The 14251-nt window shown below is 33.9% G+C and overlaps 1 protein-coding gene and 1 pseudogene across 1 annotated transcript; one reads left to right on the forward strand and one right to left on the reverse strand.

The window, feature by feature from the left end:
* The first annotated feature begins 827 nt into the window (after window positions 1-827).
* LOC132611989 (protein ENHANCED PSEUDOMONAS SUSCEPTIBILITY 1-like) lies at window positions 828-3309 on the forward strand. The gene is made up of 2 exons (XM_060326343.1): window positions 828-1710; window positions 2764-3309. The coding sequence occupies exons 1-2, from the start codon at window positions 828-830 to the stop codon at window positions 3210-3212; spliced, it is 1332 nt and encodes a 443-aa protein (XP_060182326.1). The 3' UTR covers window positions 3213-3309.
* Window positions 3310-4910: 1601 nt separating this feature from the next.
* LOC132609587 (protein ENHANCED PSEUDOMONAS SUSCEPTIBILITY 1-like) lies at window positions 4911-8432 on the reverse strand (annotated as a pseudogene).
* Window positions 8433-14251: the final 5819 nt, after the last annotated feature.

Here is a 14251-nt window from a genome sequence, read left to right on the forward strand (position 1 = left end):
AGCATGTTAGTCAGTAAATATTTAAACTTTACTTATAAACTTATATAACATATGTAAATATACCTAAAATATACTAATAAATACTATAATATATATATATATATATAATATAAAAAACAAAAAAAAAGGGATTTTGGACTGTTTGAACCGGACCGGTTCCGGTTTTTAAACCGGAAACCGGCCGGTTCCGTAACCGCTTACCGGTCCGGTTTGAACCGGTTGACGGGCTTAGCCGTGTAGCGACAAGCCGACACCCCACTCTCCAAAATGAATTCAGAAATAAGTAAATATAATAAAGAGGACAGCATGGGAGAAATGATAGTATAAACGTAAAGTTTCCTATTCCAATTGCACGTGAACTAAATTCAGTTCTTGTATCCTTGGCCCTTGCATACTGCTGCAGTTTACTGTCAACTTTCGAATATTTTCCTCAGCCTTAGAGCTCTACACATGATCAATTCGAATTTCTCTATAACGTGGTTAATTCGGATATTTTTTAATTGCTATAGCGAGATGCTTTTATAGAGAACATATAATATACTAACATAATATGAAAATCGATTTCAAATAAAACTTAATGTAATAATAAAATATTTAGAAGACAGACTGTTACAGGGAGGTCAGTATACTTTTACCCACTGTTATGGGTATAATGAGATGTACCTGACCTCTTTATCTTTAATTAGAATACTCTTTAATTATAATTAAAAGATTTATAATGAGAAGCGCTTCTCTTTAACGACATGCCTGTTATCTTCTAATAGTTCTTTGGAATCACAAATCTCTTCCATTTCACTTCCAAAACCCCTTCTCCTTCTCACTCAGTGATGGAAGACATTCAAATTATCTCAACATGTTTAGTTGGAGCAATATCAAATAACGAATCAATCTCATACAACAACAGCCCAAAAGTTTCTAAAATTGAAATGACACCATGGGATTTACAATTCCTCCTCCTTGACACTATCCAAAAAGGTCTCCTTTTTCACAAAGCAACAGAAAATAATACATCATTCATTGACCACTTGAAAACATCTCTTTCTCGCACTTTGCACTTTTTTCCTCCTTTAGCCGGCCGTTTCTCTGCCTTTAAAAACGCTGACGATGACACAATTTCTTTCTTCATAAACTGTAACAACAACGGCGTGGAATTCACCCACGCCGTTAGTCCAAAATTAACTGTCTCTACAATTCTTGATTCTACACACGTACCACTTATTGTTCACCATCTTTTTCCACTCAATAATGTTCGTAATTTCGAATGTGTTACTAAGCCTTTATTTGGTGTACAAGTAACAGAACTTGTTGATGGTTATTTTATTGGGTGCAGTATGAGTCATAGTTTAGGAGATGGGGATTGTTTTTGGCATTTCTTGAACTCTTGGTCCGAAATTTCTCGTGCGTACGAAGTTATTTCCAAGTTCCCGGTTTTAGAACGTTATTTTCCTGAGAAAATGGATATTCCAATTCATCTTCCCCTAAAGCTGGATGATGAAAAATTGTTTCAAGTAATTGAAACTCCACCTTTGATGGAAAGGATATTTCATCTTAGTAAAGAAAGTATAGCTAAACTCAAAGCAAAAGCGAATGCTGAAATGGGTGTTAAGTCCATTTCTTCCTTACAAGCTTACTTGGCTCATCTATGGCGCTCTCTTACTCGTAGTCGTAATATTGATGCTGAGGAAGAAATCGTCATCAACCTTGTCATCGGTGAGTGTACTTTTAATTATTTAATTATTTCTACCAACGTGTTTTCTACGTGTCTTTTACATGTAGTGTGAGATTCAACCATCGTTTGTTCTGATACCATAATAATTTATTTGTGTGACCACATAACCACAACATTTAAAAATTTAAATTATTAGAAAAAAAAAAACACTTCTAATTACTTCAATATGTCTTTCACACGTCGTATAACGTGCGTGCAGGTTTGTCCATTTTTTTCTTTTTCTTTTTTCAAGTGCACGTAAGTTCTTTTTTATGACCAATGTCTACAGTTAGACTTGAGTCCAGGATTTTTGCCCGTTGTGAGACCATATCGAATCCTTTGATCATGTCCGGTGGCGAAAAATTACAGTGTGTTTTTAAAGTTAAAATTAATTTATTATATATATATAGTAGATGTTGAACCCCCTGACTTCTTCGCGTATTTAACTTTTAAAAATTTTAAACCCCCTAGATGAAAATCCTGGCTCCGCCACTGATCATGTCATCTTAAAGTTTAAGCTACTAGAGATAATATTTGATTGGATATAGTCTTAGAGCCAGTTTGGATTGGCTTATTTTTAAGTGTTTTTAAGCCAAAATAGCTTTTAAGCACTTGTAGTGTTTGGGTAAAATAGAAAAGTGCTTTTAAGAACTTGTTTTTAAGCTAAAATGACAAAATAAGCCATAAGCCCATCCATACGGGCTCTTAGAGAGAAAGAAATACATTTGAACTTTATGGTCTAAAATAAGCAGGGCCGGATACCATAACACATTTGTGTGACTATAAATCATCTCATTAGAGTAAACTAAAAAGTTTAAATTTATTTTATTTCTATAAGTGACGGGTCCGAGCCGTAGAAGCAGCCACTGATGCTTGCATTAGGGTAAGCTGTCTATATCACATCCCTTAGAGTGCGGCCCTTCCCCGGACCCTGCTAAAGCGGGATGCTTTGTGCACTATACTGCTATTAGAATAGTATGTCATTGTTTCTGGAACAGACTAAAAATACAATATTACATAAATTGCGAAGGAGTACTTAATTATGTCTTCAACAGGTGCAAGATCAAGGCTAAATCCTCCTCTTCCAGAAGAGTACTTTGGAAATGCAATTCATGCCAAGCAAGTCAAGACAACTGCAGGAGAGCTACTAAAAAATGGACTAGGATGGGCTGCAATGCAAATGAACAAGGCAGTTAGCTCACAGAACTCTGAAGAAGTGATGAAATTCTATAATTGGTGGGCAGAAAATCCAGTTTTATTCTCTAAGGGCTCAGTATTTAGATTTGGCATTAGTAGTTCTCCAAGGTATAATATTTATGGTACTGATTTTGGTTGGGGAAAACCAGTTGCAGTGAGAAGTGGGATGGCAATGAAACATAATGGGAAGGTTACTTTATTTCCTGGTGCAAAAGAAGGAAGTGTAGATATTGAAGTTTGTCTTTCACCTGAGACTTTACAAGCAATGGAGAATGATCTAGAATTCATGGAAGCTGTAACTAATTAAGAGTTCTTTAGTTTTCAGGATCATTTTTCTGTGTTGTATTGCTTTGGTTAATCAGGAATAAGTATTCTTGGAAAAAGATAGGAGCAAGGAAGGGAAATGTTTGCCTCAAAAATAAATGATTTTCTTATTTATTTTGTTATGTTTGGTATGTAAGTAGAAAATATTATTTCAAAAGTATGTATATACTCCTTCCGTCCCAATTTATGTGATATAGTTTGACTAGGCACAACGTTTAAGAAAGAAAAAAAGACTTTTGAAATTGCGGTCTAAAACAATCCATAGATTTTTGTGTGGCTGTAAATCATTTCATTAATTAAGGGTAAAAGGGGGAAGTTTTAAGTTTATTAATTTCTAAATATAGAAATGTATCATTCTTTTTGGGACAGACTAAAAAGGAAAGTGTATCACATAAAGTGGGACGATGGAGTACTCCCTCCGTCCTATAATAAGTGTCACCTTAGCCAAAAAACACACATATTAAAGAAACTGATAATGCAATGTGAAGTTTACTAAATTACCCCTACATAATAAAAATTAATTAATTTTTCCTCTTGATTAGAACATGTATAAGTAGTAAGCCTTTTAACATTGAGAATCCAACAATACCAAGTTACAATGTGGCTTTTCCAATCATCATTACTTTAACTTGTCACTTTTTGTCTAAGGGTAGAGTTGGAAAAACTAGCCAATTTATGTCTTGGTTTCCTAAGGTGACACTTATTATGGGACAATTTTTTTTGGCTAACGTGACACTTATTATGGGACGGAAGGACTATAATCTAAGCAAACACTAGGGAATTAGGGGTGAGGCGTAGGGGAGGTGGGGATTGGGGCTACGGGAGTGAGAGCGGGATAGGATGTGTTGGAGGATGGAAAGGAGAAAATTAGTGTGGAATGTCGCTTCAAGAATTTATTTTTCACACTTTTACTATGAAAATCATTTTCAAGAAACTTATTTTCTTAGACAAGTGGCAGGAGTACTTTAAAAGTAAAAATGAGTAGATTGCTAAGTGCTAAGTGCAAACCTATATGTAAGAAAAACTAATAAATATGTAACAATGTGCATGCCTTTAACCCATCCTCACATTCACCCCCACTGACTCATTACAGACTCGATCAACGAACAATGAAGCTTTATTTGAGTTATTTATATCTTTAGGGATGAATACTTATCTTTTTTATTTTTAATTCAACAGTATTTATTACTGATTAACCAAAGCAAATAAGCAATACAACACGGAAAATCATCCTAGTGACTAACGATTATATAGCCAGTTTGTTATGTTTTTAAGAAGCCAAAAGTGTTTATTTTCTAAAAAGGTAGTATTTATTTTATAAAATTGAGGTATTTGGTCAAGCTTTTAAGGGGGAAAAGTACTTTTGACTACTAAATACGGAAAAGGGTCAAAATGCCTTTAACATACCAAAAATGGTTCAAAAATGTCATCCTTTCACCTATTAGATCAAACTTATCCTTCCTTCCACCTATTTGGATAAAAAAATACCCTTGATGTTAAATTTAAGTCTAAAACTACCCCTCCTTTTAATAAAAGTTGCTGTGGAATATATGAATTTTTTAATTAAATATGTGGCAATAATTTTTTTGGTCCAAATGTAATTAGACCGAAATTCAATATTAAGGCATTATTTTTATTGATTCACATATAATTAGACCCAAATTCAACTCATTAACCCAAACTCATTTTTAAAAGACCCAACATTCTTCTTCATCCAACATTAGACCTAGCTAAGATAACTCTGATTGATCTGGTGGTAGAACTAATGGCAATTATAGCCCTAAACCTTAGCCTTTCATACTGTAAAGTGGTTGAAGTTGAATAAAGTAACTTTTCCCTAGAAACTTCAAACCTTAATCAAGCACAAATTGATAATCTAATATTGTCAAAAGTGTTGTTCAAATTGACAAGTCAAACAAAAATTGCTATTTTCCAGAAATACTTTTTAAAAAAGCACTTGTACCAAAAAATACTTTGCAAAACAAACAGATTTTAAAACTTTGATCAAACAGACCAGTGTCTTAAGTCTGAGTTACAGCTTCCATAAATTCTTGATCATTCTCCATTGCTTGTAAAGTCTCAGGTGAAAGACAAACTTCAATATCTACACTTCCTTCTTTTGCACCAGGAAATAAAGTAACCTTCCCATTATGTTTCATTGCCATCCCACTCCTCACTGCAACTGGTTTTCCCCAACCAAAATCAGTACCATAAATATTATATCTTGGTGAACTGCTTATTCTTAATTTACTCCCCACAAATACGGAGTTCTTAGTGAATAAAATTGGATTTTCAACCCACCCTTTGTACATTTTCACCACTTCTTCAGAGTTCTGTGAGCTAACTATCTTGTTCATTTGCATTGCAGCCCATCCTTGTCCATTTCCAGTAGCTCCCCTGCAGTTGTCTTGACTTGCTTGGCATGAATTGCATTTCCAAAATAGCCTTCCGGAAGAGGAGGATTTAGTCTTGATCTCGCACCTATTGAGGACATAATTAAGTATTCTTTCTGTCTCAATTTATACGATACTATTTCTTTTTTCGTCGGAAGTGAATTCAAGATTTAAAGTTTATTGGTTCCTACAGTGAATTTAAGTTAATACAACAATAATAATTGCATTCATAGTCAAAATTTTAATAAATTATACTCCCTCCGTCCAGTTTTACTTGTCACATATTGACTTGACAGACCTATTAAGGAGTCAAAAATAGAATGAAAAGTTTACCATATTATTCCTAATTATTGCTAATTATCTAATGATTGAAATCAATTAAAACTTTAAAAAAATGTGCATCCAACTAATTAAGTAATGGGCTCCAACAATTCCCATATTTCCTATAAAAAGTTAGTTGTGGAGGCAAAATTTTTATATTAAGGCAAGTTTGACTAAGATCATTCTAAAGTGTTGGAAAAAGAAATTGAAAATTAGACTTATTAATATTAAGGGTAAAATAGGAAAAAATTGGTAAATTATCTTTTAATTTTCTAAAAGGAACAAGTAAAATTGGACAATTATTTTTAATATAATAGACAAGTAAGCTGGACAGATGGAGTATATATGATCTGCACAAAAGTTATCGGTTACAATGAGAGAAAATGATCAAAATGGTCCTTAATGTATGAGGGTTGGATTATTTTGGTCCTTAATATATTTCACTTGATTGAAATAGTCCTTGATGTTTCGAGAAAATGATCAAAATGGTCCTTAATGTATGAGGGTTGGATTGTTTTGGTCCTTGATATATTCACTTGATTGAAATAATCCTTAATGTATGCAAAATGTGGATGGTTTTGGTCCTAAATCCTAAATATAATGTCGTAACATTATTCAAATGTTTGACACAAAAAATCCATCAAATGTAAGTGAAAAAATTTTAATTTTTTTATTTTTACTTTTTTTTTTATTTTTATTTTTAAAATATATTATTCTTTTTATATTATTTATTTTTCATTTTCTTTCTTTTCATTCCCAACCTTTACTTCTTGTGATTCCATGTAATTGCTCGTATTTTTTTATTTTATTCATTTAGCATAACCGTGTTATTATTCTAATATTTGAAACTACACCTCTTAATATTGAAAAGAATGAGTTATTAACAAACTTGACATATAACGAGTGACGTTATTAAAGTAGAATTTCATTGTAAATGGGGTTATAAACTTATATTTTTCCTTTCTTTTGAATTATTTACTTAAGTTACGTTGAAACTTACTTATGTAATGTTAGAATTTGACATATGAGTATTATGTTGAATTTTTTCTTTTGGATTTTGAATTTAGGTTATATTTTCAATTTTAAGTTATTTGCTTTCACATTGCATGCTATTTATTTTTCACTTACATTTGATGGATTTTTTGTGTCAAACATTTGAATAATGTTACGGCATTATATTTAGGATTTAGGACCAAAACCATCCACATTTTGCATACATCAAGGACTATTTCAATCAAGTGAATATATCAAGGACCAAAACAATCCAATCCTCATACATTAAGGACCATTTTGATCATTTTCTCGAAACATCAAGGACTATTTCAATCAAGTGAAATATATCAAGGACCGAAACAATCCAACCCTCATACATTAAGGGCCATTTTGATCATTTTCTCGTTACAATGAACCCGAATTTCAGGAAAAAAGAAACAACTGAAAAAAAGAATAAGGCATACGTGATGAGATCGTTTAAAACATAATTAAAAAACTAAAAATGCACTCACCTATGATAAGGTTAATGATGACTTCTTCCTTAGCATCAAGATTACGACAACGAGTAACAGAGCGCCATAGATGAGCCAAGTAAGCTTGTAAAGAAGAAATCGATTTAACACACATTTCATAATTTGCTTTTGCTTTGAGTTTAGCTATACTTTCTTTACTAAGATGAAAAATCCTCTCCATCAAAGTTGGAACTTCAAATACTTCAAAAAAATTTTCAATCATCTAGCTTTAAGGGAAGATGAATTGGAAGATTCATTTTATCGGGAAAATAACGTTGTAAAACTGAGAACTTGGAAATAACTTCGTACCCACGAGATATTTCAGACCAAGAATTTATGAAATGCCAAAAACAAGTACCATCTGCTAAGCTATGACTCATACTGCACCCGATAAAGTAACCATCAACAAGTTGCGTTACTTGTACACCAAATAAAGGCTTAGTAACGCATTCGAAATTACGAACCTTATTGAGTGGAAAAAGATGGTGAACAATAAGTGGTACGTGTGTAGAATCAAGAATTGTAGAAACAGTTAATTTTGGACTAACTGCGTGGGTGAATTCCCAAACTGTGTCACCGTTGGCGTTTTTAACGGTGAAGAAACGGCCAGATAACGGAGGAAAAAAGTTTAAAGTGAGAGAAAAGGAAAAAAGTTTAAAGTGAGAGAAAGGGATTTTTTTAAATGTTCAATGAATGATGATTTGGGAATAATTTCTTCATTTGGTTTGTAGAAAAGGAGACCTTTTTGGATAGTGTCAAGAAGGAGGAATCGTAAATCCCATGGTGTCATTTCAATTTTAGAAACTTTTGGGGTGTTATTGTATGAAATTGATTCATTATTTGATGTTGCTTCAACTAAACATGTGGAGATGATTTGAACTTCTTCCATCTCTAAGGAAAGGTCATGAGGAAGAAGAAGAAGGGGTTTTGGATGGGGTGGAGGAGAGAAGATATTTTGTAATTGGGTTATATACTTCGGAAAAGGGTATAATTCACGCTCTAAGTATGGTTTATAGTTTACATTTGTCCTCTGTTAATGTTTGGGATTAAATTTGTCCTTCCTGTTAGGATACTTGATAAATTACCTTTATACGGATAAAAGTGTGACTTGAAATCAACAATACAAAAAAATAGTCACGTCAGATTCACCTAGACTTCCAAACCCAATTTTCTTTTTAACCTTTAACCAGTAACCAGTTTTCCAATTCCAATTCTCTTAACCCGTCTTCGTAACTATATTTGAGGGTTATTTAGGTTCTTTGAATGTGAAAGAGAATTGGATTTGAAAGTCTAGGTGGATCTGACGTGTCTATTTTTTTTATTGTGGAGTTCAAGTCACACTTCAATTCATATAAGGGCAAATTTATCAAGTATCCTAGCAGGGTGGGCAAATTTATACTTCGACTTTAGTGGGGGGACCACGACCAATAAAGAGGCTTATTGAAGAAAACTTTACACGTATAAGTTGTTTTTGATTGATTATTTGTATGTTCAATGCATAGGCGGGTCAAAGAACTTTTATAATATGGGTGCACCATTAAAGGAAGGGAAAGAAAAAAAACATTGAGTGGGAATTGATGCTTGCTCCCGAAGGTGAATAACTCAGCATTCAACCAAGTGCAACATGAATATTAGCCGATTATATTGGATCAATTTTAGAAAATATGTACATAAACTACTAACTAGTTTGGTAGATAAATCATGGGTTCACGTGCTCCATATATTAGGGTACAAAACTATCCTGCAGTAACATGCACGCAACATACAAAATACATATACCAATACAACAACATAATTGTATGTTATTTGTGTGCCAATTGCATGGTTTTACCAAATTATATATATTTTGTGAAAAGGTCAACTTTGTCATTCTACTTTTTTTTATTAGTTAACTTTGTACTCTATTTCATTATAGGGCCAATCAAGCCCCTGCGTTATTAAACTTCACACATCTACCCCCAGTTGGATGAAATCCCCCAAATCAACTAAAATTCCACGATTTAAATTAAAATTACCCAATTTATCTCGGTCCCTCTTTTACCCCTTTCTTTCTCGTTTTCCATTTTTTTCTCTTTTACTGTCTCTGTTGAAGCAGTCGACCATTGCTGGAATTTTTAATGGCCAGTGGCTATGGAGGTTTTTCAATTTCAACTTTAATCTTCAAACCAAAGTAAGGATTCAACTTGCTAATCACGGTTCTAAGCACCCAATAGTAATCCTTAACTCAGCTACAAAGTTTAATGTTCAGTTCTATAAATAAAAAAAACCAACTGAATTCAATCACTGAATAAACAAACAAGAAATTTTCAATTTGTAGTTCAAAATAATCAACTAAGCTAACAGGGATAAACCTATAGCATTGAGGTAAGGATTGATCTCACAATTTTCAAGAACATCCTATTATTAGTTTTCAAGATTTGAATCTATTGAGATTGAGATATTGTGATTCGGTATTGCTCGAAAATACGTGAAGCTATAGTTGAGCTTGTAGCTTAAAGTAAGTTGAGACTTAGGCCCCGTTTCCATAGATACAAAAAAAAAAACACTTTTTTTTTTGAATTTTGGAGTTGGAGTTGTGTTTGGCCATAATTTTTGAAATTGTAGTTTTTGGTGAAATGAAGTTCTAAAAAAGTGATTTCTTTTTTGAAAAACAAGTTTTTTGAGTTTTTGGTATTCAAACGCTGATTCCGGAAAAAAGTGAAAAAAAATTCCGGAATAAAGTGAATAATTTTTATGGCCAAATGGGGGCTTACTCTTCTAGTCCAATTTGTTTGAACTATTTTCTTTTTAGTCCGTGCCAAAATGAATGACCTCTTTCCTAATTTGGAAACAAATTCACTTTATGAATGATTTACAACCACACAGATTTTCAAGACTTATTTTGAACCATAAGTTTCAAAATTCCTTTCTCTTTCTTAAATGTCGTGCCCAGTCAAATAGGTTCATATAAATTGAAACGGATGGAGTAATAGATAATTTCATTAAAATCCACATATTCTATGTATTTGATGAAATTACTAAGTTATCTTTCTTATTATTGCTTCAAAATAAGGAAAAATGAGTCAATTTTGCCTTTAAACTATTAAAATGGGACAGTTTTGCCCTTATTCTTTTTTTTTTTTTAAATTTTTATTTGGAAGTGTGGGTTGAAAGTATGAGAAATATAATACTAACAACATAGAGCCTGTTTGGATAGGCTTAAAAAAAACAGCTTATAAGCTGTTCTTATAAGTTGCTTTAGATAAGCTAAGCCAAATAGACCCAATTATTTTTTTGGGCTTATTTTAAGCACAAAATGGCTTTAAGCTGACTAGCCAAACACTCAAAAAAGCTGAAAACAACTTATAAGCAACTTATAAGCCAATCCAAACGGGCTCATAAGAAAAGAAGTATAGGTGACATTTAACTATAGGTGACTCTTAAGTCTTTTTATTGAGTGGAGGTGACTCAAGTTTTAATTATTGAGTGGAGGTGATGTTTTTTGATTAGTGATTAAGAGGTTTTGACCTTGCCTAAAAGTTTTCATTTTGACACTTTGACCCTTAACTTTATTTTTAACACTTTTCCCTCAAGTTTTATTTTTAACACTTTGACCCAGCCAATATAAACCCTAAAATACCAAAATGGGTAAAAAAAAAAGGGCGCCAATAGCTGCACCCGTTTTTGCTCTTTTCCCTCCACTGTTCTTCTTCTCCTTCCTCGATTCGTTCTTCCTCCTTTTTCTTCTTCCTCATCTTACATTGCTGCTTCCCCTGCTTCTTCTTCATCCATTGTTGTTCCATTTTGAAGAATCTGCTCAACGAAAGAAAAAACTAAACCACCAGATTTGCAATTTTTTTGGTTGGATTTCGTTAGTGTCTACATGGGCATTACTTCATAAGTATTGCTGCTTCCCCTGCTTCTTCTTCTTCCATTGGTGCGGCATTTTGAAGAATTTGCTCAACAAAGAAAAAAACGAAACCAGCAGATTTTGCAATTTTTTGGCTGGGCATTACTTCAGAAGTAATTTCCGCTCATTTGGTAAGTAAAATATTGTTGTTTTGTTTCAATTATTTATGTGGGTTTTGCTGCTGATTTTCCAACAATTTACAGTAGCAATTGTACTTGTTGCAACAAGTGCTAAAGCTGCTGTATAAGAGCTTCTAAATTTTTGCAACAACTGTTGTAGTTTCTGCAGAAGCTGCTGTAGTTTATGCAACAGTTATTGTAGTTGCTGCCACAATTACAACAGATTATGTAGTTGTTGCAACTTCTATACTAATTGTTGTTAAATACGTAGTATGAATAAGTTGCAACAGATTTGTGAGTTGTTGCAAGTAGTGTACTACCTGTTGCAACAACTGACTGATCCGTTGGATTCAGCTTCAGTCCAATAGAACCCAAAAACTGGACCAAAAAAAAAACTGTAGCTGACTCTAACAGATTAGTTAGTTGCTGCAACAAGTGTATTACCTGTTGCAACAAGTAATATACTTGTTGCAACAACTCACTAATCTGTTGGACATCTTCAACTGTCTTTGGATTAAACAGAACTCAAAAAACTGAAGCTGACTCCAACAAATTAGTTAGTTGGTGCAACAAGGATAGTACTTGTTGCAACATGTAATCCATTTGTCTCAACATCTGATTCATCTGTTCCAACAAGTCATTAAGTTATTGTATTTTGTTACTATATTGTCATGACCTTTTTTAAAAAAAATAAAATATATTCAGGTAGCATTAATGGAGGACTCAATAACAATAGGTGTTGATTGTCATGGCGAATGGATCGAGAAGAACAATCGATATATTTGGCGACGGAAGGGTAGTCACACGTTAGAGACGATAGCGATGAGTGTCCAAAGAGATATTGTGTTTGATGATTTTGTGAACTTAATCATCACCTATTGTGAATTAACTTGTGAACCTAAAGATCTTGTCATCACTTACATGCATAGCTCTTTTGAAAACCAGAGGGTCTTGCCTTTTAAGATAACCGATCAGGATCGTTTGCGTACTTATTTGAATGATATAGCTAGGCCCATTTTAAGGGTATACGTGGTTGGAAGCCCGGTAGAGAACCATAATTTAGGTCAAGACCAACAAGATGTGTTAAATGATAAATTGGATGGGGTGGATATGGATATGGATATGGATATTCCAGATAATGGAAGTGGGGGTGAGCCGATTCCTACACCCGAAGTTGCGAGCAATACACCGTGTTCTACACAATCTTCACAGTACAGCCATGTTCAAGATGATGAAACAGGCTTTTATAAAAGGAATTTCATTCAAGAACAAGGAACAACTAGCAACTATGTTGAAACTTGCTTGCGTGAAGAAAGATTTTACACTCAAGAAGGTGATTAATTTGCGCACTGTGTATTGCTTTAGATGTGTACATCCGGAGTGCAAGTGGTGGCCGAGGGCTATGAAGCTTTTAAGTTCTGACAGATTTTGTATTACAACCTACGTAAAGTATCACACATGTGGTTCTGAGCATATTACTAGCCATAATCCACACGCCACAGTGAAAGTCATTGGTGAATACTTCAAAGATAGGTTTCTCGACGGTAAAGGCCCATCTACAAAAGATATGAGCCAATCATTCCGCACAGAATTGGGTTGTAAGGTAAGTTATTGGAAGGTCTGGAAGGGCATGGAGATTGCAAAATCTTTGACAAGGGGGAACATGAGCACGGGTATGCAGTGCTTAATGTGTACCGTTATATGTTTCGTTCTGCAAATCTAGGAAGTAAGACGGCATTGAAGGTTGATGCTAATGGGAAGTTCAAGTACTTTTTTGTAGCCTACAAGGCTTGGATGCTTGGTTTTGCGCAAATGAGAAAAGTCATAGTTGTCGATGGGACATTCTTGAAGGGCAAGTACGAAGGAGTGTTATTGTCAGCCGTGGCGCAAGATGCGGAGAATCATGTTTTTCCTGTGGCATTTTGTGTAGTGGACAAGGAGTGTGATGCCTCATACAAATATGTTTTTGAACAAATGAGAAGCTTTGTAGATGATACCAAAGAGTTGTGCATAATTTCTGATAGACATCCAAGTATCAAAAAGGCAGTTTCAATTGTCTTCCCTTTATCTCATTATGGTTGTTGCATGAAGCACCTTTGGGAAAATCTCTGAACCACCTTTCACAATACGAAGGTCAAATCTCAGTTTTATAAAGCAGCAAAATCGTACAATATAGATAAGTTCAATGACCATTTCAATCAAATCAGAGATACCGTCCTTGGGGCTGCCGAACATCTTGAACGTGTTGGATTCCACAGATGGAGCAGGGTATTCTTCCCCGGAAATAGGTATTCATACATTACCTTTCCAACAAATAACACATCTGTTGGAACAACTAACTCACTTGTTGCAACAGGTAAGTTAGTTGTTCCAACAACTCACTTAGTTGTTGCATTTTGTTATGACACGGAGACAATAACTGAAGCTCTCTCCAACAAGTAACACATCTGTTGGAATAACTAACTCACTTGTTGCAACAGGTGAGTTAGTTGTTCCAACAACTCACTTAGTTATTGCATTTTGTTATGACACAGAGACAATAACTGAAGCTCTCTCCAACAAGTAACACATCTGTTGGAACAACTACTTCACTTGTTGCAACAGGTGAGTTAGTTGTTCCAACAAATCACTTAGTTGTTGCATTTTGTTATGACACAGAGACAATAACTGAAGCTCTCTCCAACAAGTAACACATCTGTTGGAACAACTACTTACTTGTTGCAACAGGTAATTTAGTTGTTTCAACAACTCACTTAGTTGTTGCTTTTTGTTATGACACAGAGACAATAACTGAA

The sequence above is a fragment of the Lycium barbarum genome, chromosome 9, assembly GCF_019175385.1.
Source record: "Lycium barbarum isolate Lr01 chromosome 9, ASM1917538v2, whole genome shotgun sequence".
Classification (NCBI taxonomy): Eukaryota; Viridiplantae; Streptophyta; class Magnoliopsida; order Solanales; family Solanaceae; genus Lycium; species Lycium barbarum.